The 25,941-nt window shown below is 48.5% G+C and overlaps 1 protein-coding gene across 3 annotated transcripts in view; it reads right to left on the reverse strand.

Annotated features, from left to right (window-relative positions):
* FNDC3A (fibronectin type III domain containing 3A) overlaps window positions 1–25,941 on the reverse strand; it is a 3,436,199-nt gene that overhangs the window by 3,365,976 nt on the left and 44,282 nt on the right. For all 3 annotated transcript variants that reach the window (XM_069639023.1, XM_069639022.1, XM_069639027.1), the window contains exon 2: window positions 311–446. In XM_069639023.1, the coding sequence (XP_069495124.1) occupies window positions 311–421 (111 nt within the window). In that variant the 5' untranslated portion in view covers window positions 422–446. The remainder of the gene's footprint in view (window positions 1–310; window positions 447–25,941) is intronic.

Consider the following 25,941-nt stretch of genomic DNA (forward strand, 5'->3'; position numbering starts at 1 on the left):
AGACCAGAAAAAAATAATCAGACAATGAACCTAACCTATGAATAATGTGATCATATTGAAGAGTAATCTAATGCATTACCTATTAAAGGGATAGTAATTAAGCAAATAACAAGCCATGGTTCCACCTTCAATACTACACTTATTAGCAGAGAAGAACATCAAATGAAGAATGGAAGTGCAGCATTTGCAAGAAGCTCACTTGAACAACGCATGTGAGGAATCAGTTTAAATTTAAATTACAAGGGCATCTCTCGATATTGGTATGCAAATCAATCCAGACACTTCTGGTAAGGAAATGACGTAACCTCACCTGTTGTGCTCCTTCCGCATTTACAACTGGAGCTGTAAGAAGTGGAATATCACTAGTGATGAGGGGAGTGTTTTCCACTGGCGGTGGGTGCTCTGCCATCTCTGATAACATTCATCGACTGGAACGCCCTCAAAATCTGAAATACATTTTAAAATGACGCTATTTAATTATTAACATGTGAAAAGTGACTGCAACAAAATAGAACTTTAGAATCTGAGAACTGCATTTCACAACTGAATAATATTCTAATACACACTAAAAAAATGACATGCATGTCCTTGTATTTTACATTTTCTATTAAAATAGAAAGTATATTTAATCAAATCTGTGTACTGCAAAAAGCCACATCATTTGCTTATAAGCTTCAAAGGTCACATAATGTTGACAAGCATTGGCAATGTCAACAGTTTGGGCTTTTGTGCAGGCATGGGAAAGGAACTTGCCAAGCACAGCTGTAGTGGTATTAACTGGCCAGTGATGGTAGAAGGTGCAAAATGGTGCATGGTACCCGGGCATCTAATAGCAGTGCCCGGCAAATGCCTAATACTTACACACAAGCCAAAACTGTTGGATATGCCAGTGCGTGTTTGTAACTTCAGTTAAGGAGATGCAGAGTGCTTATAAATCGAGTGGCTGAAGGCAACAAGGTTAAGACATTTCTATTACACCAGTATCGAATTTACAACTCCAATTAAGTCATTACAGAACGCTGTTTTGAAAAAACGATGGTAAAACTTGATTAAAGTGAGCTCAAAGAGTTCCCATGAGGAGGGTTTTTGGGGCGTGAGGAGCAGGAACTGGATGGAAACGGCCATAGGAATTAGCATGGACATGGGCAGTCAATGGGCGGGCAAATAACCAAACAGCACCTACAAACTTTGTGGCCCTCGTCAGATGCTATTTCTCCCTATCTGTGCTCTAATGCAATAGTTTAGGCTTATAGGTATCGTAAGCAACACCTAAGAGCTCAAACTAATAATGGGTGCATAGTTGATAATCCATTTAATAATCACAATTGTGTAATATAATCGCAGAAGCAAGTTCTTAAGGATATATCTAAAAGAAAATTGTTGGAATCTTGTTAACATTTTAGAGTTACTTAATCAAGTTACTTTTGCAATGCAAGTTTTAAATACCTCTTAACGGATGACATACACAGCATAAAACAAGAACAAAAACAATTTGGAAGTCCGAGTGCTGGTCTGACTCTTCCTGGCCCTCTCCAAGACAGGTCTGTTGATATGCACCTACCTCATTTCTTATTCCAAGCTCTAGCAGCATTACACTTCAATTAGGTTTACTCTTAAACATACTTGCCAGAACATGCACCCTAATCTCCAGCTTCAGCTGATAAGCGTAAATTGAAGTAAAATACTAATGCACCTGAACAATACATTTATCAATACTCCAAACACAACCTAGGATTTAAGTGATATCCAATACTGGATCAGACAACATCTTCTGCCACGACGAGCACAAGGCAAACATCTTACTCAATGGATCATCTAATACACAGCCCAAGCCCTTTTGTGAGGTCAATCTTTTTAGGCTTTTCATCCACACATGCTATAAAAACGAGACATTAGGAGTCGCTTGACACACATCTAATTTTTGCCGACTAGATAGATGCATTATGCAAACTGCCCAAAATCCAGTTCCACAGCCTAAGCAGTATATTAGCCCTCCTTAACTTTATCCATAAAGTCAGGGTAATTAGAGCTCTGTTTCTATCTCGTTAAGATTAATGTGAGGTCCACATCTTATTGGGGAGCATGGCCAAACCACACAACACATTTTTAGAAAAAAAATAATACCACCAGGCTTTTCATAACAGCAGCCAGACTTTCCCAGACCTCCAAACTCGAGAAGAGCCAATACTAAGGGTGAATAACCTCTCAGAATGATCTACATTTGTAAAATGTTCTACAGGAAACATAAGACAAGATTGAAATATCCACTGGTTCAAAATGATCCTAAAATCCTCTTCTGTAACAAGTATTACCCTAAAAGCACAATTTTCAGAGGGCTACTGAAAATGTGTTGGCTTCAATCCATCGTTCCAGTGCCTGGGCCTGGGTGGGTTTGGCCTCATTCTATAACACCAAAATTCGTCAGGCAAGGTCTAGCACTGTAAACATCTAGTGGGTCTTTTGATCAACCAGACTCTTGTACCCTATTGAACTAGCTTCTTATGAGTTTTGGGCGACTAGGAAGTATTATCTTCCTGTGATAGAGGGCAACCCTTTAATTCTAGTACCTGTGTTCCCCCCAGTTTATCACACAGTAATGCTTTGACGCGGTCTAATGTGCACATCTAATGCAGCATTAAACAACATTAAATATTCAAAAGATTTATTAATAGAATTTAAAAAGCTTAGTTATCCAAGATATTGGTTTCTTCATAGAAAAGGTGTATCGTGCCACAAAAGGGCACTCCTCTGCATACAGAAAAAGGCCTATTACAATGATCTAGCCTAGTTCTCTAACTTGAGGCAGGGGTAAACATTTAAAGATACCAGGTAAAGCATACAAAGTGACTTGTCCTTTCCGTCCTATACATGCACACAGCACACCATTTCTTATTCACTAGGTATCAAGTATCACTTGCCAAAGACTAGTGTCAAATGCACATGTTGTAGCCAGCTTGTGGTATAAGAAGTTTAAATGGTTGACCTGTAGCAAAAGTGTAAATTTGAGGAGCATTTGCAGTGGGTTAACAACCCAACAGCCTCAGCATCCAGACATATAAAACTGGGCATAGAGCATAGGCCATTTAGCTTGGCCAAACCGGACATTCATATAAAATGTGCAAAAATAATCCTTGGACTGTGTTTGGTGAAACTTCACGCCGAACAGTACTCCAGTAGAACAAACCCAACATATAGTTTCTACAGTTGTGCTACCAGCAATAAAATACTTGTTTTAATTTAGCATCAAGTTAAAAATATCCTGAAGCCACTACAAAGTGACAGCAAATAAATATAATCTGAGAAATCGATGCAGCCAAGATGGAAATGATTTAAAAGTACTCTGCACAGAGCCTTTGCATCCTAATTAATGCCATCATACTGGTCACCCAATTTTCTACAGGTGAACCTCGGCCCCAGGGGTGGAGGCATCTCCTGGAGTCTGTTGCTGCATTCGCCTACACTTTATGAGACTGTGGCACCCTTTTGAACATGGCCCAAGACTTCAATCAAGTTCCAGAGCCAAGAGTGGGCCGCCATCCTGGAAATTGGCCCACAGAGCTCTGCTGCGGCTCCCCAGATAGCAGAGGACTGGGTGGCGACTTCACTGGCGTACTCGGAAAAGATGCAACAGATCCAGGCTGTTGGGTGGCTGAGGGTGGGAGGGGGGAAAAGGCACGATGGCAAATCGGTCAGCAGTGAAGATATATACCAGGCTGGACAGCAGCCCTTACAGATAAAGGGAGCATGACCACTAAGCCTGTATTCGTCAAGTGGCTCCAGGCAAGAGACCTCTTCCTCCAATATTTTCGCAACCAACCATTTCAGGTGAGGAACACGCTGCACACCCCAGCGAAGGATTAACTTTTGTCAATGTCTTGCTCCGAGGAATTAAGGAAGGGGGCGGGGGGTTTGATCGGCCTGATCCACTGTTACTTAACTCCTTCTCAAGCGGACCAGACACAGGTGTGAGGAGGGTTTTTATCCATGCTCCTGGCATCAGCTGGGAATCGCCATCAAAACCTTGCTTCGGAAAGAGGCCCCCTGCGAGCTATGCTGTTTGCATTGGGCCATGAGGAACAAAAGGTGAAGTGGTGTTCTATTCCAGGGTGAGGGTGGAGGGGGAAGGGAAGAGGGTCGAGCTATTCCGATTAACCGCCATACACTTTGAACTACCTGTTTGCCCCACATAGTAAAATGCACAGTCCAGATCGGCTGACTACAGATGTGATAAAGGTTCACTGTTTTAACTCTTTCAAATGGCCAACAGAGCATCTGCTGGAACTGCTCTAAAACTATACCCTGCAGTGGCTTCTCCTCAAAACCCAATGGCTAATGGTGGCAAAAGGCAATCTATACAATCCCACTTTGTGAATAAGAATTCAACAGCCATTTCTCACTTCTGGGGAGGCAATGGAAGGCAGCATTCGGAGGTACGTCTCAAAGCCACTGCAAATGCAGGTATATTGACTGTGCTGCAGCAACTACAGCAAAGTGTGGTCACCATCGATCAAAACTGTACTCTCTGACTGCAAAGTTCAATTTGTCTCACCAAAAAAGGAAGCAATTATGCATCAAGCCAAGCAAAAGAATGGTTACACAGATAAAACTGCAGCGCCACAAGGCTACGCTTCAGAAAGTCTGACATGCCATCAAGGCCAAGAAATATTACCTCTAATAAAGGTCCCAAACAACTGAGTAGCTTTCAGAAAGCATTCTTGGCCTTCTGAAATCTACTCAGACTGGAAAAAAGGAGCGATTTCTTAAGATGATGCTTCTGGGTCTCTCAGGGAAACTGTACTTCGTCACATTTCCAGATTGAAGGAGTACACAGATCTCCGGGACGTAAACCAGTGTCCGACCTCTCCCCCACAGTCAATCATTGCTCAGGTCTTTTACTATCGGGAGCGAAGACCCAGTGATAACGATGTCCAGAAGCTGCTCAGGGTACAGAGAATGCAGTACTCTAAGATGTCCCTGCAAATCTTAAAACTCAACGGGAAGACACTTCTTCATAAGGCTTGAGTTTGTTCATCTTAATGTAAGATGATCCAACCCTCCACGTTGATCAGCGCATGTTGTGTTCAAAATTCAGATTCCAGAGCCTGTAGAGCTGGGTGGCTTTATTACAGTCGTCAGTTATTCCAAAGTGAGGAAGGTCCAATGTTCATATTGCATGTCATATTCTCCAGAGTCTTGTACAAGCATTGTTTTTGGATGGGACAAGTATGTCCTTGGAATAGGTCTCTAACACAGTTGAAGATGGGGGCCCAACAGTTACATGCTATTTTGAGTTATGTCACTGAATACTTGTGTTCACAGATGGTCACAACTTGGAATGCCAGGTAAGCATTTGACTGTAGTCTATGGGAAGATATTGTGCTACCTATTGCCGCATTGACTCAAGGTGGGAAACCATGGCTCTTTTTATTACTGCTACATGCCTCTGCTATTGTAGCGATTTTGACACACCAGTGAGGTTCTTATACTGGTTTCCCCACTGGTTGTAGTGCAGCGATTCATCTAAGAAATAGGGGCTGTTTTTGGTTGTTGGGCATCACATACCAGAGGTTGGGGTTTATCCAGTGTTGGCGGTGGTGGCAATGGGAGAATGGGTTGTTAATATTGTGTTTATTTGACTGCCATTGCACAAACTCTACGCATAGAAGTTGAAATCACTGGGATGGTGTACCACTTGACACTCTTGGAAGACCGCACAGTAAGTCTATATTATAGACATGGTAGTGGCATCGGAAGCAGTTGGATGGATCATCTGGAATGCTGCAGAACTGAACAACGCAATGAGGACCAGAAAAGCACTGGCCTACATGACTCGGCACCTGATTAAAATTGTAAGGTTACAAGAAACACACCTATGTGATTCTGGCCATTCATGTTTGACCAAGTGACAGCCAAAAGCCTGTTGATATTTGCTTTATCTGTCCAATTCCAGAGTTGTCCTTGCAATGGTGCACCACAGCCTTCTTCCCAATACAACATACAACTTGGCGCCCACTGAAAGTAGGTTTGTATACCTGGAACAATATTGTAGCTCTATGATTATTTTTAATCCTTATGCCCCAAAGTAAGATTACCCAGAATTCTACAAATCTGTTTTCACTGAATTCTACGAGGTTCTGGGTTTAAATTATTTGCCCAATGGCTCCTCCCATTGCTCCCGATGATGATGCCCAATCAATCTAGGGTCATCCCGCGTAGATCTACATAGGCTAATCAGACAGTTCTTATATGTTTTATCTCACACCGATCTTCAGATTCCAGCAGTAGCCCCGCTCCTAGCATTTGACTCTGGTTGGATGACTTTTAGGTTTTCTGGAATGCCAATCATGGTGGCCAGGGATAGCTATCAACCTAGTTCACCTGTGGCTAAAGAGTTGACGATTTTCAAGGGTGACCAGACAGGGATCCCCATTGTCACCCCTTTCACAATAGCAATCAAATCAATGGGGTGCATAATAAGGAAATCATACCTTAGACAGTTACTATTCTAGAGCCAAAAGAGTCTAATATCTATTTAGGCTCACAACTTTATGATTTAGGCTAAGTCGCAGACAGTTTACTTCCTTTTGTGAACAAAGTTAGGTTCTTTGGAGGCAACTTTCTACTAAACAAATAGTGATTAGTCTGACTCCTGCTCTTTTTTTTGGAACATTATTTTTATTAATTTCCAACAAATGAGAAGCAAGTGCTGCAAACAACCCCCTATTTACCCTCATTCTCCTGTTCCCCCTCCCCTCCCAACCATCTCCTCTCACCCCCCTCCCCGGGGCAAATATAAGCATCTAACAGGGAAAGGTTGTGATCTTGTCATACTGTCTAGTAAAAATCCAACAGTTTGAAGCGCTGAGGGCACTATTGGGCTCTGTAATCTTCCATTAGGAAGATCAAAACCTCCCTCCAGTCTCTAGCAAAGTGAGGCAAGTTATTGTTCATTGCGTTTTTTGCCCATTCCAAAGCCATGAATTCCGAGACCTTGCAGAGACAGTCTTGATGTGTGGTAATATCCGCTCCCTTCCAACGCTGTGCTATGAGTAAAATTGCAGCGAATGTGAGCATTAATCGAAACCTTCATTCGGCCTCTGGATTCTCCCACCGTGACCCCTTCATCCAACCCCAGTAGCACCTCCTCCGGGGGCGCCTTTGCCTCTTCCCCAAAGACCTGGACCTGTGACTCCAGCACCTCCCTCCAGAATGTTTCAATTTTGGGGCATCTCCACCAAATGTGGAAACAGGTGTCGAACTCCCCACACCCGGTTCAGCAATACCGTGAAGACCCAGGGTAGTTGTGGAGACGGGCCAGGGTATAGTGGCACCTAATTATCAGTGTATACCAACATTCCTGTAGTTAGGATGCCTTGGCCAGCTTTGGTATGAACCTCCAGTCTCTCCCAGTCATCCTTGCTCATTTCCCTCCCGATCGACTTTTGCAACATTCCATATATGGCCATGTTGTCCGAGGTATGGCCTCATCACAAATTTTACAGAGGCTCGATATAAGGCCCTTTGACCAATCATGCATTAAAAAGGAACTTTTCGGGTGCCACCAGGGGGCGCGCTAATGGAAGAAGCATGATTGCGCCCCTCCCCCGGAGCTGATCTGAAAAGTGCCAGGAGACCCCACTTTTCGCCCCTCGTGGGGGTATGCAACCCCTCGTTACGGGAAAGCTGGAGGTCCCCCGACTCCAAGGGAGAAACAACGAGGAGAATCTGTTCCATGCTTGCTAAGCACTGCCCTTCAGACGCTGCGGCAGAAAACGAAAGTACTCTGTCGTGCCCGGGACGCAGGGAGAAGTGATTGAGAGCGGTCTCCCAGCCCACTGAGAGGTGCTGACAGGCAGCTGGATTGTGTCTACAGGGTGCACTGAGGTGGGTGACCCTTTTAGACCTGCCCAGGTCCCCACACTGCCCGTGGCCGCTCAGGCCCTCCCCCCCAATCAACCCGACCGAGTCTCAAGGCCCTTGCTTGGCATACACAGGACCCCGGAGAGCACCTGAACCCCGTGAAGTGCCCTCCTGGGGGCCTGGGCTGCCCCCCACCCCCGATTGTGAGGGAGCAGTTGGATCTGGGATGGGGGGCATGTCCAGAGCCCATAGAACTCAGTGGGGCACGCCGAGCCTGCACTCGCCCCCAAGGCAGTGACGGGCCAACTCAGGAGGAGCGGAATCACACAGACTGACCACGCGGGGGGCACTTTGGGCCCAGAGACACGCTGTGGACAGTAGAAATGGCACAGCCCAGTCCACTGCCACTCATCAGTGCATCTTGGTGCAGAGCTTGAACTCCAGGGCCTCGGGACGGCTCAGCCAGACGGGGAGCACCTGCAGGACAGTGAGGAGGAGTCTGTGAAGGGGGTCGCAGAAGGCATTGGGAGTCGGTGAACCACTCGCACCCAGGAGACTCCCGCTGCACCTCGGTAGCTTCCAGAGTGTGTGAGAAGATCACCAGCATCCAAGAACCTGTAATAGCCCAAAGGCCCCCCCATAGCATGCAGGCCTCCAAGAGTGCGGCAGGAGCCAAAGTGGGGAGGGCATTAGCGGCAGACTAGTGCCCACCCAGGATAAAAGTCATCACCCGGAGGGAAGGAGAGACCAGTGCCGGGACCTCTAAAAGAAGTTGCACAAGAGGCCACCAGGGGGTGCAGGCAAGATGGCCGCCTGAGCCGACAGCTCCGCACCCAGCCCCGGGAACTTGGCGGAGTTTAGCAGGAAGAAGGTGCCCATCTCTCGCAAGCATCGTAGAAAAAGTCGTGTGAACCCCTGCCCATCCAGGGGGTCCAAACCAGGGGGTCCAAACCAGGGGCTTCTACGACGCCCACAGACAGAGTATGACCGTCCAGGGTCCACGCGGCCCCTCCCCCTGCGGTCCTGAACAGCACAGGGCTCGCCGAGGCCACAGCGGGGCACAGGAGCGGAGACGCCCACGGAAGGAGCACCTACTTGGAGCGAGGAGAGGCCGGGGGTGAGGGACCTGGGGGGCTCCATCGGACCCCGGGACTCCTGGTACCCCGTTCCCCAGAGGGGCCGAGGCTGCGCTCTACACTGAACGAAGACACCGGAGGTTCCGCGGGAGCACCGCTTCACCCTGACACCCCACCCACCCACAGGGTATATCTGGCCCACCCAACTGCACGCCATAACCCCCTAGCCAGGGCCGTCGCGGGAGCGCGCCCACACCGAACCTGGCTGGGGACATTGGAGAAGGTACTGGAGAAGACAGACGCCAGGTGAGAGGCCCTCGGGCCAGGACTTCGTGTACAGGCCGCCGCTGCACTGGCATAGAACCCCTCAAATCGTTCAGCGGGCGCAACCATAGGCGCCCCCCCCCCATCCGGCGTCCCTCCACATACATTCAGCCGCAACAAACACCCCATGAGTTGGAAGGAGGCCCTCTCCAAGTATCAGTTTGTTGCTGGAGAGGACAAAATGGCCGCTGGGTCTCCATCGTTGCCGCCTCCCGACCTGGGGGTCATCCAGAATAACATCCAGATGATTTTGTAGGACATACGTGGGATTCGAACCGACATGGGCGCCAAGTTGGCAGACCTTACCACCAAGGTCACCACCCTGGAGGATCGCGTGGAGGGAGTCGAGAACAATCAGCTCTCCACAGCGATCCTGGAGATGCAAATTGAGGCCAGATTTCAGGAGGTATCCCGTAGGGAGGAGGAACTACGGTTCAAGGTGGACTACATGGAGAACAGGGAGCGGAGGGACAACTTGCGCCTCTTTGGCCTTGTGGAATCCGAAGGGGAGAGCCCGCAGGCACTGGAGGGCAAGGTCCACGACATCCTAAGAATCGTCATTGGGGAGGAGGCCGACATCGAGATCAAATTCGATAGGGTGCATCGAGCCGGCGGTGGTGGCAGGGGCCCGAGGTCGGTGCTGGCTCGACTACACAACTATAGAGACAAAGCCAGGATCCTGGAGAAGGCGAGGAATTTTGGCGACATCCAATACGGAGACTCTAAGGTGGCAATCTACCAGGGCCTTTCGGCCCTCACCCTTGCAATGAGAAGGAAATGCGGGGCCCTAACCAGATGGTTGCAGGGTAAGGGGGTCAGGTACCGCTGTGGTCACACCTTCTACCTGGCATTCGAGTAGTCGGGTGAAAGACGCCACCTGGTGACGGAGGAGGACATTGTGCGGGCCCCCGAAGACTTGGTGGGAGATTGTGCAGGCCCGTCCGGCGGAGCGAGGGTGAGGCCAGCACCCATCATCGGCCTCTGAGGATCACCTGAAGTGACTGTAACTTTCTATAATGTTGATGGACTGGTTTGATGGACCTCCGTGCCGGGCCTGCGCCTGGTGACACGGGGGACCACGGGAACAGAGTTACGTCCCATAAGTTCTGTTTGAAGGTCGCACGTGTTCATTTTGGTTTAATAGAGAATGGGTTATCTATATGCTCACACTACCCGGGGCTGGGGTAGAGTCCTTGGTGGTTCGTTAACCGTCCCCGAAGAAGATCGGGTGACATGGACGAACGCCTCAAGACGGGGGGAGGGGGAAAAGAGCAGGGTCGGAGGGGGGAGAATGACCATTATCAAGACCGAAATGGGAACGTTTAGAGGGGCCCATGGGGGTGTGGGGGGACTAGCCAGTTTGAACAGGAATTCAATATTTTCCAATGTACCAGCCCAAGCATTACATAGCGGTGAATCTAGAGGTGGACTACCTAGATGATAATGTTTGAAGGCAAGATAGGCACACTTAACGTCAAGGGCCTCAATTCACAAAACAAGAGGTCCCTGACCAGTAACATGTTCCGGAAACAGAAGTTGATGGTGCTGTTCCTCCAAGAAACCCATTACAGACAGGGGAGGGAATCACCCATCAGGGGGAAGGACATTGCGCCAACTTCTGGGCCTCCCACAGGAGTTCGAAGAAGGAAGGGGTGGGGATTCTCTTGAGTAAGACACTCCATCTTACCAACACAGAGACCAAGAGAGGCTTTGGGGGGAGGTTCCTGGGGATCAAGGGTACATATGAAGGAGAACGCATAACCCTGGCCACCCTCTATGCTCTCAACTCGGGCCAGATAGGTTTCCTAACCCAGATCCTGGGGGTAATGGATGAATGGGCTGAAGGGGCTATGATACTGGGGTGGGGGACTTCAATCTCATGTTGGACCCCAGGCTGGACTGGTGGACGGCCCGGGTGGCTGAACCGAGCGGAATCACCAAGGACAATCTTACACTCCAGACCCTGCTGAGGGAACATTACTGGGAGGACGTCTGGCGAACGACACACCCGGAGCCCGGGGGATATACATTTTTCTCCCCTCCACACCTCACCTACACCAGAATCGATTTCCTCTTGACTTCCAAAGAAGAGAGCGGGGTGGCTACAGCTCCGAGGGTCGAGGCAATAACATGGTCTGATCATGAACTTCTGGTGGCGGATTGGTCGCTTCCCCTGTCCCCCAGGTCGGCCCGGTGGAGGTGTAATGACACGCTCCTACGGGACCCGGTCTTCAGGGAATTACTCACAGGCGAAATGGATGCATATTTTGAGACAAATGACGATGGGGAAATGGATATGGCGGTAGTGCGGGAGGCGGCGAAGGCCACCTTCCGTGGTCTGCTTACAGCCGAGGGCTCCAGGTGCAAACGGGAGAGAGGGCTCATTGAGGCCAAGATACAGGCTGAACTCAAGAGCCTGCGGGGCAGACTCACCCAGGAGGGGGCCGTTAAGGAGTCCCTCCTATCGGAAATGTGCGAAAAACGTCAGGCTCTGCACACGGTCCTCATCGGGTAGGTGATCAAGAAGTTGAGATACACTCGACAAAAGGTACTACGAGAAGGGGGACAGGGTGGGGACCCTATTGGCGCAAAGAGCTAAGGGTTGTAGACTGGAGAGGAGGGTCGGTCCGATTAAAGATGGGGAGGGCAGGGCTCTCAACAGGAAGGCAGAGATAGTGGGCTCCTTTGCAACTTTCTATAGGGACCTGTACACTAAACAGGAGGGGGAATCGCTGGAGGAGATCCGGGCTTATCTGGAAGAACACCGGCCATCCCGCTTAACGGAGGTCGAGCTGCAGGGCTTGGAGGGGGACATAACGGTGGAGGAGGTGGAGGCAGCCATCAAGAGACTTAAAGCAGGGAAGGACCCCGGAGGTGACAGATACACGGCTGATTTTTATAAACAATTCCAACCCATTCTGACGGAACCCTTAGCCAAATTGTTCAACCACATTCGTAACAAAGAAACTAACCCCCCCCACATTCCTACAGGCCCTTATTTTGGTAATCCCCAAACCAGGAAAAGACCCTACAGAACGCGGCCCCTATAGACCCATCTCCCTCTTGAACTTGGATGCTAAAATATTTGCCAGGATCCTGGCAACTCGCCGGGAGAAATGCCTATCCCGCCTGGTCTATCCAGACCAGTCGGGCTTTATATTAAACAGACATGCCTCGGACAATATGCGCAAAACCCTCCATGTGTTGCATTCAAGGGAAACCCGGAATGACGGGCTCCTCCTGCTGTCCCTAGATGCAGAAAAGGCCTTTGACCGGGTGAGTTGGACCTTCATGGGGGAGGTCCTCTCGGCAATAGCGATGGGCCAGAGATGGTTGGGGTGGATGGCCGCATTATATTCAGCCCCCACGGCTAGGGTGGCCGTCAACAGGATGGAATCGGAAGCCTTTCCCCTAGAACGCGGTACGAGACAGGGTTGTCCACTATCCCCCCTGATATACGCCCTTGTCATGGAACCTTGGGCGATCTCGGTGCGTAACAATGAGGGTATCACTGGAGTGCAGATGGGCGGCTCCCACTACAAGATCCGCCTGTTTGCCGACGACGCTCTCCTCTATGTTACCAAACCGACACTGACGGTCCCGCATGTGTTGCGGGCACTGGAGCGTTACGGGAGCCTCTCGGGGTACAAGGTCAACCTGGGTAAATCTGTGGCTTTTATGGGAGGTCGACTACCGGACACCGAGAGGGAATATGTGGAGGGCCTCCCCTTCCAATTGCAGACAGAGGGATTCCGGCACTTGGGAATCCGAATAACACCGGACACAAAGGACCTCTTCCCGAGTAATTTTACCCCTTTGTGGATGACGGTCGTGAGGGATATAGAGAGGTGGGTGGTCTCGGGGTTCTCATGGATGGCACAACTCAACCTGATCAAGATGGTGGTACTTCCCAAATTCCTGCTCCTCTTCCAGATGCTCCCCACCCAGGTCCCGGCCGCGTTCCTACAGTCCATGAAGCGCACCCTACTCAGGTTCCTCTGGGGGGGGGGGGGCGGATAAAAAACATAGGATCTCCTACGATGTCCTAACGAGACCTAAGGAGGATGGGGGGGTGGGATTTCCAGACTTCGATACATATTATAGGGCCTCCCAACTAAGGATTCTGGTCGATCACTTCAACCCTGGGACACAAAAGCAGTGGATAGCACTGGACAACAGGTTGCTTGCCCCAGTCACGCTCGATGAGTGGTTGTGGGTCCCCAGAGCACACATCCCCAGACGTGTCTTAGACCATCCTGTACTGGGTGTCCTGTGGTCTATCTGGAAGGAGGGGGGTTATTATAGGTGGCTCACGACCTGGCCTTCCCAACTGAGTTGCATCTGGGCGCCACCATTCATATCCAAGGTAGCGGAGCTGGCCGCGTATCAGAGGTGGTATGAGGCAGGCCTGGTTAGGGCTTGCCACCTGTGGGTGGGTGGCTCCTTCATGCCCCTCCTGGACCTAGAGGAGGCCTTGGGGTTGGGCAAGCTGTCACCTTTTCGCCATCTCCAATTGAAGGGAGTCCTCTCTGAACCCTTATGGGTGGACACGCTCATGAGGGAATTCACTGACTTCGAGAAAACGATCATCTCCACACGGGGCTCCAGGGGGGTCATATCTCGTTTGTACAAACTTCTCTTGCTTTCGATACCCAGGGATCCACCGCCAGCAAGAGTACAATGGGGAAAAGATTTGGGCACGGCAATAGATGACAAAAGGTGGACTAAAATGTGTATCTGGGCCCATCGCTCAACGACCTCCCCCCCAGTTCAGACACCAGGCCCTCAAGATCTTACACAGATGGCACTACCCTCCGCAGTTGATAGCCAGGATGAGTCTGGGCTACGACCCACACTGCTGGAAATGCAAAAAGGAAAAAGGGGACTACATGCACATGTGGTGGTCTTGCCCGAGGGTGCAGTCATACTGGGAAGAGGTCCTATCATGGGTTAAGGGGGTGGATGAGGTCTCTAGGCCCCTCTGTCCCTGGTTGCTGCCGTTTGGTATTGAGGTGGGGGACGACTAGGAGGACACCCAGGGCCACATGTTGCAGGTCATGCTCTTAGCGACCAGGTGCTGCTTGGCCCAGAAGTGGAGGAATCCGCACATGCCTGATGAGAGGGAATGGGTAACGAAGGTGCGGACAATATATGACCTTGAACTTTTAACCCACATCCTGGACGAATCCAGATCCAACATTGAGGAACTTTGTCTTCCCTTCTTTGAAAAGCATGAGCGATCGATGTGAGGGGTGAGCCCATCAGCTGTTGGTCTGTTTGGGTTTGAAGCCCAGTGGAAATGGAGGACCTACTAGGTACCCGTTGTACAAGACATGTGCCCCCCCCCCGGGGGGGTGCTGCTAGGTTGAGCCCTAGACTATGTGTGCACCAACCTATCCGATAGTCCGAACTCTAAAAATGCATAATGCGTCCCTGCAAGACAAGCTTGACATCGGCACCTGTTCACTGGCTAGGGGAGGGCGGGGAAAGGGTTATTATTCTAATGTTTCTTTTTTGGAGAATTGCATCGGTTTGAAATGACATGTTTGTTGTAATAACCTTAAAAAAAAATGCTAATAAAAACTATATTTAAAAAAAAAAAAGAAGTTGCACATCTAGTAGCAATTCCATCCCGCCGCCTGGGGATCAAGAAAGCATGCAAGGCTTGTGAAAGAACGGGGAGGTGTGGGCCCCCTACCCAGGGGCGTGTGCCCGCCTCCCCTCCTAATCCCCTCCTAATATAGACGAACTGTAGAGGATGCCCAAGGGTGCCCGTACCTTGTAGCACTGTCCTAGCTAAAGAGAAGTAGCTTAGCACTGCACAAGCCCCCCCAGCCCAGCAGACGGTTCTCAAGCTACTGATCTAGGGGCCAACAAGCTTTCAGCAGACCTCTCAGCACAAGAGGGAAGCCGCGCCAGTCGATTCCAGGAGAGTCTCCACACACACACTCAAGAACTCATGCTAATGAGGGGCGGCACATGGACGGAAGGGCCAACTTTGAATATACACCAAGGACAAACGGAAGAGGAACAGCTTGGCAGGATACCATGTCTTCTGTGGGGGATGAACATGAGGGCTGACATCGGAGGAAGGGTCGATAGAATTACCCAAAAGATCGATGAAATTGAGGAGAGACTGGAGGTAGAGCATAACCAGTCCTACCTGGACACCCTAAAAACCCAAATAGCACTTGAGAAGAATTCTATAAGAAGTCACGAAACCTATCTTCGCTGACGACATAATCGATAAAGCAAACATTTTCAGGATTCACAGGCAGGCCGCATGGCCGGGGGTCGTATGTCGGTTCTCGCCCACTTCCACAACTATGCCGAAAAACTCAAGATCCTAGAGAGAGCAAGGAAAAAACACCTGGTGATGTACGGAACGAAGAGGGTAACGGTTTTTCAAGACTTGTCCTCTCTGACCCTTACCAAAAGAAGGCTGTGCTCACCCCTCACCAAGTGGTTAAATTAGAAAGAGGTAAGATACAGGTGGGGGTTCCCGTTCTCCATTGCTTTCGAAATGGAGGGGGACAAATGCAAGCTGACTACGGAGGAGGACATTTGCAGAGTAACCAGAAAGCTCATAGGAGACGCCAATACCCCTCAGAGTTCAAAGTAAAAGATGGCAGATGAAGGACAATGGCATACTAAGGGTCAGAGAAGAAGACGTATCCCAGGCAGCTGTCAGTTTAGAAAACTGAACACCCTCCGGTGCGGGTACCTAACAAAACTCCACGGTGGACAACCAAGAAGGGAGGGCCCAAATCAGAGGGGACTCATCTTAGGGGGACCCAGTCATGGTTTACGTAAAACCCATTTGCTTCCTAATGTTTAAAATGGAGTGTTGCTGGGGTTAAGGGTTATGGGAAGTTGTTAACGTTTGATAAGAAATTGTAAGTAGGGCAGAGAAAGGAGGGCTCTAGAGTAAGTGGTTGGTAAGGAAGGGATCTGATTGAATGGGTTCCATTGGTGGATTTGTTTCAACATTGTGATGCTAACTGCAGAAAACCGGGTGCCCTGAGGGTATGGGGGGGAGGGGCTGTGGGAGGGAGGTTGGTGATTCGGGGAGGGTTTGGGTCCTTGACGCGGGCTTTCTCCTTATGGTTTCCTTTTATGGCAAGGTTCGCATTGGCACAAAAAGGCATCCTAGGTGGCAAGAAGGGTGCTCCCGAATTGGGATTACAAGATGGCTGCAGCAGAGGTAGGACCACGGGACGACTGTTTGAGGGTGGGCACTCTCAATGTTAAAGGATTTAATTCGCCAACTAAAAGATCATTGGTTGCAAAGGAATTCCGGACCGCAGAATGGATAGCCTGTTCCTCCAGAAGACTAGAAGGATCCCCAGTGGGTTACTTGGCCAAGAATACTGGGGTTCAGCTCCCTTAAGGAAAGCAGGGGTGGGTATTCTGTTCAGCAAGGCGCTCACGATGGAGGTGTCGAAGGTCTGGTCGGATATGGAGGGCTGGGCTCTTTTGGTCTCCGGTACCTTCAGGAAGGTGCGCTTCACGTTCGCCACGATCTAGGCCACCATTTCTTTTGTTGCTGACATCCCTACACATTAGACACCAAAACACGTGTCTGGGGTTGCTGTTGGTAATCTTGTTCAGAGGAGAATTGCCTAGCATTTTGGTGCTGCACTGCCCCAGGGCAGGACAAAGACTGATATATTTTGGATATTTCTCCTCTGTGAAAGATAGTGAGCTAAAGAATCTGGGAAAGGTTCTCGCAACCAGGACTAATGTCTGGCAGAGAGACTCTCAGGACCCCCCTTCTCAATTTGCGTAATCCCTAGACATCAAACAGCTTTAGTTGTGATGACAAGCATAGGTTTTGGACACAGACAGACTTAAGTTTTATTCCGACTCAGATTGTCCTTAGTTTCTTTAGGTAGGGAAATCCCACCTTAGTTTAGGGCAAGTAGGCCTTCATTCATCCATCCTGGCTTTTAAGTTAAATAACGTGTGTTTGTTAAAACTTTGAATCTGTTGTCTGTGTCTTGCTTCGTGATGCCTTCACAAATGGTGTCAGTAGTGGGATGTGGCTCAAACGAGACAAGTTGGGGGACCATAACATTTCAAAAGCTAATTGACAGAGCATCAAACCTGTCAGTAGCCACAGAGGACTCCATTGGGTTTGATATATGTATCAGTAGGGATGAGACTATTCCTCCAGGTGAAAGAAGAATGATACCCATTGATTTGATCCCAATTCCACCCCCAATACCTATATCAGGTTGGCACCCAAATCAGGGCTGGCATGGAGGTTTGGAATTGATGCATTAGATGAAGTTATAGACCCAGAATTCAGGAGTGAAATTAAGGTGTTGTTACAAAATCATGGGAAGCTCTTCGGTAAAGGGTAGCTGCCAGTATTCTTCTGAGGGTCGCCGCTCCCCGCCCCACCACCTTCCAGGCATCTGCCAATGGTCACTCATGGAAGCCCGTCCTTGCCCGCAGCACCCTCCAGCCGTCAGACTACACCACTCCCAGCAGCACTTTATGCAGGCGCCCCAAAGCCTGCCCGGCCCTCCTGCCGAGCACACACTCACGAGACAGCTGCACCGCTCACCGAGACCCTGCTTCTTCTCCGGCTCCCTGGATTGCCAGCCAACTATTCACGCTCTGCTGGGGTCATGGACAATTCAAGCTTGCACCGCTCCTCCTGAGCCTCTGGGCCTGGAACTCCACCCCGCCACGCTGCGGGCCACTGTCTTGCCCCCCCCCCTCTGCTGGTGTCCTCTGCTGCGCTCGGCAGCAGCTCACTCTCCTGCTATCTCCCGGTCGGCAGCTCGCTGCGGCCCCCCACCCACCGGCACAGATAATAGCATAAAAAAAATAGTATAGTCAAACAATAAGCAATACTCAATCTATGCAACAGCATGCTTGAATATAATCCTACTTGTCTATTAACTTTTAGGAATCTAAAGCCTACAAGCCGATTCCAAAGTATATAGCCATATAAAATATGAAATGGTAAAATTAAGGATATACTTGCAAAGGTTCTGTCAAGAAAGGCTATCCAGTATGATGTCATGTACGCCAATGCAAACCTTTCAAATGTAAAGGATAACACCTGATCAAATGCCCATGGCTATTACAGCTAATCTCTAAAAAACTAATGAGTGGATGGGGAGACTTTTCCTGGCCAGAAGAAGTACAAAGGTGACATTGATACCAGCCTTTAGGGGCGTCATCAACTGAAAGCAATCAATTTAAGGCAACTGTATTAGTCTGGAGAATGGTCATAAGGAGAATTTTACATGGTATATAGAATTGCCATCAAAACGACATTACGATTAGCAGGACCACGATTGAATTAGCTCAGCTTTGTAGCGATCGCCACGTGTATTCTGAAGGGTGATGACTGATGGGGGATGACTCATTTTGTTTGCTTAACCGCAGCAGACACTGGGTTCAGAAATGCAACATTTCAGTGTCCAATCTTACACAATTAAAAGTACACTGCTTAGGAAAACAGGGGTTAAACAGAAAAAGTAACGAGAGCCAATTTCCTATTTCAGCCAACTTTTCTCACAACGCAAGCAGCAGTTGACAGCTTGATTTAGAGTGCAGTTTCTTAGCTAATGTACCATGGATATCTCCTTAAATGGAATATTAAACATGCCCACCTTGTAAAAATACTAAGCCTTCTCACACAGCTGGCAGCAAAGATGCAATTATTCAATCTTACAAAGATTCAACCTCTGATACAGAAGGTAAAATGTGACCCAACGACTTAAGAACGGACATCCAAATGTTCAATCTTAGGCAGCCATTTTGACGTTAGCTACCTAAATATATATAGGGCAAGCCAGACGGATACCTGAGATAAGCAGTGGTGCAGAGAGGGCTTGCGAGAGCCAAGTTGAGGAAGCAGGACTCATCATTCCAGGGTTCATAGGCCAGGGACATCAAAGCCTGTGGAGTGCACAGAGGAAGCCATTCGTTTTGCTAGTTTTTGTCTTCCCAACGTGAATACAATGGGCTTTTTTTTGCTGCATAACAGACTAAGGCATGCTATTTTTACTGACCTGATTGATGGGATGTATGTTGCTTTTACTTTCATAGTAGCTTGCATAATAAAAATATATGTTTGTAGGAAATAAGAGATTATATCAAACTGCAATAAAAAAGATCTCACTGTCATTGTGATTTATGCAATGACTCAGAAGCTGTCAGCTATAAATGGGTAACAAACCTTTATTCCATAACTAAATGTGTTTAATAATGCTGGAAGCACAGTGAACTAGGCTCCGCTTGCTTAGTGGTAGCAGTTTAAGTTTGGTGTGTTTCATACATGAAGGACTGATGCCCAGAAGTCTTCAATCACAGCCCTGTAAGGGGGTGGAGATGAAGGACTCCTGATCACGTCTAATCGTAGGCAATCAAGACAGGTAGTGCCCAACATAGGGCCCCTTTTGAGAGGACTCTAGCGCTGCTTATAATAATCTCATGCCCTTGTCACGATAAACACACAGAGCACAAATATTTCTCTAAAAAGCTTTTTTAAAAAGAGGTTAACAAAAGTATGCAGAGAGATTCCAAAATGGAGGCGGGTCAGGGTAGGACATGTGGATCAATGCATGGTCTGGTGCCCCATGCAATTAGAAATGTAACGGGTGTCGCAGTCCCCCCACCCGTGTTTGCATCCCTCCCAGTAGCTGGCAGTGCACAGCCGCTGTGACCGACATGTGAAGGAGCAATCTGGGCTAACGTGCAGATTACCCGAGCAGGAGAAATGGGAAGAAGCAATAGGAACAAGCAGACCACGGAAACAGCAGAGATTGCGGGTGTATAGAAGGAGTGGACGTTGGACGGAGTGGAGCGGTGCACCCCTGGTGGGGTATATGAAAGAGGTTTTCCATCTGCTCTAAAAGAAATTGTCTGTCCTGAAGAAGGTCGAAAAATCATTGGGTGTAGAGACACTAGAGATAGTGCCTTAATCTCCAGAAGGGCCGAAACATGCCGACATTTGACAACCGACTCACTAAATATTGAAGTTGTGTATCGTTATAGCTTAAGTGAATTAAGTCAGTTCATTTATCTAACTAACCCCGTACAGATGATACTGTTTTTAAGAATGGACTAAGCTGATCATGCAGTGATGAATTGTAATTTACATTTGTATGCTCCGCTTTTCTCCCCGTTTTAATTTTTCTAAATTTGTCTTAACAATAAATTTATAATGGACTCATTTATGAATGATGATTTTCAGCGTGTGTTTGAGTATGTATAAGCAATGTGTTTTTTTTCCCGTGTTAATAGCATGTGGTAGTCCGCCGTATTTGGCAGTCCCAAACCAAAATGTGTTTTTGATATATGTGTGATTGTTTTACCGAATGGGAAGGTACTAATTAACACAACATTATATATCACCAGCCCAGCATGTTTTGACAATGAGTGGGGTAGTCAGGAGTCTCATTTTTGTATAGTATATTGAACTGTGTTCTCCCGTTCTGAGACTCTGACCCCCCCGTTAACAAAAATTGAGGGAGATTACCTTTTTAGAGGTAAATCATGTTTTTGTTTACATTTATGCAGATCAAAAGATGTTAAAGTCTGTGAGGACATCTGTGCTGCTAACGGGGTACTGTAGGTCAAAACTTAGAGTGTTATAACAGGGATCCTTAAAGTCTCCCTTATGTGTCTCAATGAATGAATTATTAGATTATTATAACGCCCACCTGGTTCCCACGGGGGCGCTGATCTAGTCTGGATTACTGCGGCCTCTTCTAGCGTGATGCGCAGGACCCGGAACACCGATTGGACAGGACCTCCAAATCGTGCTTCCTTGGCCCGTAGGAATATCCTTCTGCAGATGAGAAAGGGGATTAACAGTCTGCAGAATGGTGTGCTAGCTCCCCCCCTTCCCCCCTCCGTTCCTCTCTATTCCTCCAAACCCGGTTTAAGCTCACCTTATGGTTTGGAAGGTTGAACTCTCCATCCTGCTTCTGGTGCAGGGGCGCGCGTTCGTCCAGTTACTTCACTGGTTTTCAGAATGGCGCTGGCAAAATCCACTTGACTTTCCTGAGCGATGCGCCGTAAGTATGAAAGTTCAAGTGAGGCCCCCTTTATGCTGTCTTTCTCACCTGTGATCTGTCCTTTATCTCAGGTGCAGAATGAAGGCGATGCGTCGAGGGGTTAACCTGCCCAGGTGAGTAGTAATGAGGGCGATCCCTCTAGATGTCCTTATCATTCCTCTGAAATGTCTCTAGTCCTTTCCCCATAGGGGCCGGGGTACGGTACCTGCCAACGGGGCGGCGCCGACCCGAAATGTGGAAGAAAAGCCGGTAAGTATTATGGCTGTTAATCAGGCTTTCCTTCTGTGTGTCCTTCTGCTCACCTTTTGTTTCTTCCTCTCTCCCCTAGGTGCAGAGATGTGGCGTCCGATGCTGACAGCCGCGATGGAGCCGGGAGATGTCTCGAGGACAGGATAGGTGAGTGAAGCGTGGCGCTGCAGCGAGCAACGCGATGCTTTTAAATTGAAGTCTTCCTTCAGGGATGCTGGCGAGAAGATTCCGGATGCAGGTAAGAAGCTTGAAATAATCCTTGGTTTTCACCTTTCTCTTCTCTTCCTTCCTTCCTTGCAGGTCTACCAGGTTCAAGACGGGCGTGGCTGTAGTCCAGGAGCAGGAGCAGACACAGTGAGCGTTAAGCTGCAGGAAGCAGAACAACGCGAAGCATGAGCTGCTGTCTGGGCGTGGCTTAAATAGCCTCCAAAGAAGTCCCAGGTATGTATCCCTCCCCAAATAGGTATGTATCCTTCCCTGGCCACGCCCGAGTGAAAAAATAGTCCCTATGAAAAAATAGTCCCTTTCAGGTCTCAAGGAGGCCTGAAGCGTGCAGCATGGTCTGCATCAGGTAAGTGCACAAAACACCTCCCTTTATAAGCCTGGCGCCTATGGCGCCAGGACTGATGTCCAACATGAGCCTGGCGCCAAAGGCGCCAGGACTGAGTCCAAAGAGTCCCTATAAGGGGCCGCTGGGCTTTTACCCGAGGGCATGATGCCTGCTTCCGGGGGTGCTGGGCCTGGCCTGATGCTCCGGGGGTAGGCATCATGACAATTATATAATAATTCACTAGTTTAGTAATGCACCAAACATGGCGATCCGTTGAAATAATAAGTCCTGACTATTACTGTGTGGTACAAGACATGTAGTGGTTCCAAATTCAGTGTCTAGTGATACCTCTAAGTGGCCCTTTATATTATTCCTTATAATAGATTTGTAGAGAGTATCTCCGGCTCTCTCACGCTGCTCCTCATCAGTTCAGCATAAAGAATTCTTGAAGCGGATGCTCAAGTCGGAATAATAACTGCTAGAAGTTGTAAAGGGAACGAGATAATGTGCACTTGATATTATTTAGGTTTGTGCACTTGATATTATTTCGGTTATCACAATGGATACATATTCCCGGACGCAAGACATACACCCCAATTAGGTTCATCTTTTGGACAGTCCATCATCTATAGTTTTATTATTCAGAACATGCGCACAATCTTATACAATCCAGTTGGACTCAATATTCAATTACATACACACATCTCAAGTGCACATTATGGAGGTTACGATTTCCCAAACTGTACTGTTGGATCATTTCCTCCGTGGGATTTTTGAGGAACCCACTTGCAATCTTATATTGGCCTGTTGGATTCAAATCACACATTTTTATATCACAAATGCACATTATGGTGGTTGTAATTTTACAGAAAGGAACCCAAACTATACTCCTCGTTCATTCCATCAGGGTTTAAACTGTTCAAAGTTTCAATCCAAAAGATTTCTCTTTGGTCCATGCGTCTCGCATGGTTCCCCCCTCTGTTTGCTTTCCTGAGATGATCACTTCAAGTTGTGCAATGGTGTGTCTGTTTTCATTGAAGTGTCGTCCTACCAGTGACTTGGTATTATTAGTTCTTATTTTACTTTTATGCTCGTTCCAGCTCTCCTTTGCTTTTCTTGTGGAATCATGGGCAGCTGAGGCCGTATATGATTGATTTGGTATCACAGATTGCAAAGTCTTTCAATTTGTGGTGGCGAGTGGCAGTCCTGCAGCTAATTCTGTGTTTGGTCTGCCTTCTCTGTTCACCCTTACCTGAAGGAGGAGCTTCATTCACTTTCCCATAAAGACTTTTACCTACCGCGGAGTGGACACGGAGTGGCAGCGAGTGGCAGTGCTGCAGTCATGGCAGGCTTGGCTGCGAGGACTGCCCCTCCACCTATATCGCCTCACGATGTGGCTCTGCAGTTCGCGACTGCGTTCCAATTCTGAAATAACACTAACAGTTGATCCACAGGAGAGCCATCTGGTCTCCTTGAAGCATGGCAAAATTCACAGAAAGGTGAAAAAAAGAAAAAAGAAAACAAAAAAAGAAAAAAAAAAGGATGCGGCCGTCCTGCAGAGGCTGGCTGTGTTTACAGACTCCTCTATGCCTAGTCCTGGCACACAAGTCACACTAGCCCCCTCCCAAACAACAAACATGCAGCCTACAGCGCCTATAGGTTATAGGTGATAGGATCTAAAACAAAAGGATCGAATGCCTTTTTTTCGACACCAAAAGGACCGAAAAAAAGGGTCGATTTTTTTTATGGGGGGTTGGGAGGGGGGGGGGTTCCCCCAACCTCCCGTTTTCTTTTTAAAAAAAACTTTTTTATGCATACGAAACTAAAAAATATATAAATAAAAAAGCATTCGACCCTTTTTTTCGGTCCTTTTGGTTTCGAAAAAAGGGCATTCGATCCTTTTTTTTCAATCCTTTGGCTGGACACCGTGCCTATATCCAGCGGATGTCCACTTACCGGCTGTCACCGGAGGAGGGGCCATGTCGGTGGCCCAGGAGGAACGTGGTGGTGGACTTCTGTGGGGTGAAGGGAGCCCCAGAGCAGAACGGGGAGCGCGGGGGGTTCAATCGCCCCAGCGCGGCCCGCGAAAGAGACGTGGCCTAGGACGAGCTGGGCTTGGAAGACGCTCTCCCTCGAGGGGGGGCCTCGCTGCTCCCTTTTGCCAGCGGCGTTCAGGCCGAGGTCCCTGGTGGAGCCACGGACAGAGCTCTGCCCCAGCTGGTAGTCCGGGTGAAAGTTCACTCGGATGCCGGAGCCGACACACCCCTCCCACATTCCAGGGCGGTTGTCGTGAAAACAGAGGCTCCGACGTGCACCTCCTCCAAGCAGTACTCTGAAATCGAGGTAAACTATTCTGACGAATTCAACAAGGACGTGTCAATGCAAACAAAGGAAACTGACACGATAACACAGGAACAAAAAGTAAAAAGGAATCCTAAAAAACAATCAAGAACTCTCTTAGACTTGTCACCTTCGAGATCAAAGAAGTCGAATATAACAAAACACGCAAGAATTAAAAGATCTCACTGCGCTGGACCTTCAAAGAAACCATCCTCAATTAAAAGGCAGTATCCCTGGCAAAAGGGTCAGTACTTTGACTAAAGAGGTGGGGATAGTCATCCCAATTACCTTGTTGACAAATCATTTCTACAAGCAGACATACTCCAGCAGGGAAAAGAGACTTGAACTGTCGGATGTGAAGATATTGGAAGCTGGTCTCGACATCCAGCTCCCCCATAAGCACAGGAGGACTGAAAATCCAACTGCAATTAAGCAGAGACTCTTGCAGGAAGGAAGGAAACTCACCTCCTCAAAAAGGACCAGGGCCACCTCAGGGGCTTCTCCCAGATATACTTAGCATCGGGCTTCACTAAAACATGGGGGGGGGTTCACTGGACTTTAGGAACAGTTAAAATGTTGAGTGTTAGACATCCTGAGGGATAAGGGAGGGAGATGCGTGCTGGTTAGGGGAGAACATATGGGAATGCCTTATACCCTTGCGTCAGTATATGCGCGGAGTGCAGGCAATGGCCAAATTTCTAATGGAATTCCTAGGGATGGTAGAAGGCTTTACAAGGGGGCACATTATCTTACTGGGAGACCTAACACATGGCCTGGAATAAGCAGGAAGACAGAACCACCCCAGGGGGGGGTTAGGAGGGGAGGAGCAGTGGCCTCCCCCCCAACTGAAGGAACAATTCGAGGAAGCCGGTATGAGGGATGTATGGAGGGCAATACAGGGGCAGAAAGAAGGTCATACGTTCCCATCAGGTGTTCATGGAGCCCAGGTGAGGATAGACTACATCTGGGTGTCGGGGGCCTACTGGGAAAGGTTGACGAGGTGGAGGCAGGCCCATTGGGGATAGCTGATCACAAAGTGGTACAGATGAAAATGGGTCTGCGGGGGCAGAGGTTCTGGGAATGGAAATTCCCGGAGGAATTGTTAAGGGATCAGGTGATAAGGCCCGCAGCCCGGACCGCTATCCAGCGGCGTTCTATAAGACGCACTCCCATATACTGTCCCCACAGATGACACAGTTATTGAGCACATTTAAGGAAAAAGGCCATATTACACCGTCAATGGAGGAGGCCAAGATTACGCTAATCCCCAAAGCAGGAAAGACCCAGAAGAATGCACTTCGTACAGGCCTATTACCCTCCTATATATTGATGCAAAAATCTAAACTAAGATACTGGCAAAGCGGCTAGAAAAATATCTCCCGTCGCCGGTCCACCAGGACAGGCGTGGTTTGTTCTGGGAAGACAAACAGCAGACAATATTATAAGGGTGGCAGACCTGGTGGAAAAGACGCAGATAACGGGCACTCCAGCGGTCCTC

The sequence above is a fragment of the Ambystoma mexicanum genome, chromosome 7q, assembly GCF_040938575.1.
Source record: "Ambystoma mexicanum isolate Mex_15411 chromosome 7q, UKY_AmexF1_1, whole genome shotgun sequence".
NCBI lineage: Eukaryota > Metazoa > Chordata > Amphibia > Caudata > Ambystomatidae > Ambystoma > Ambystoma mexicanum.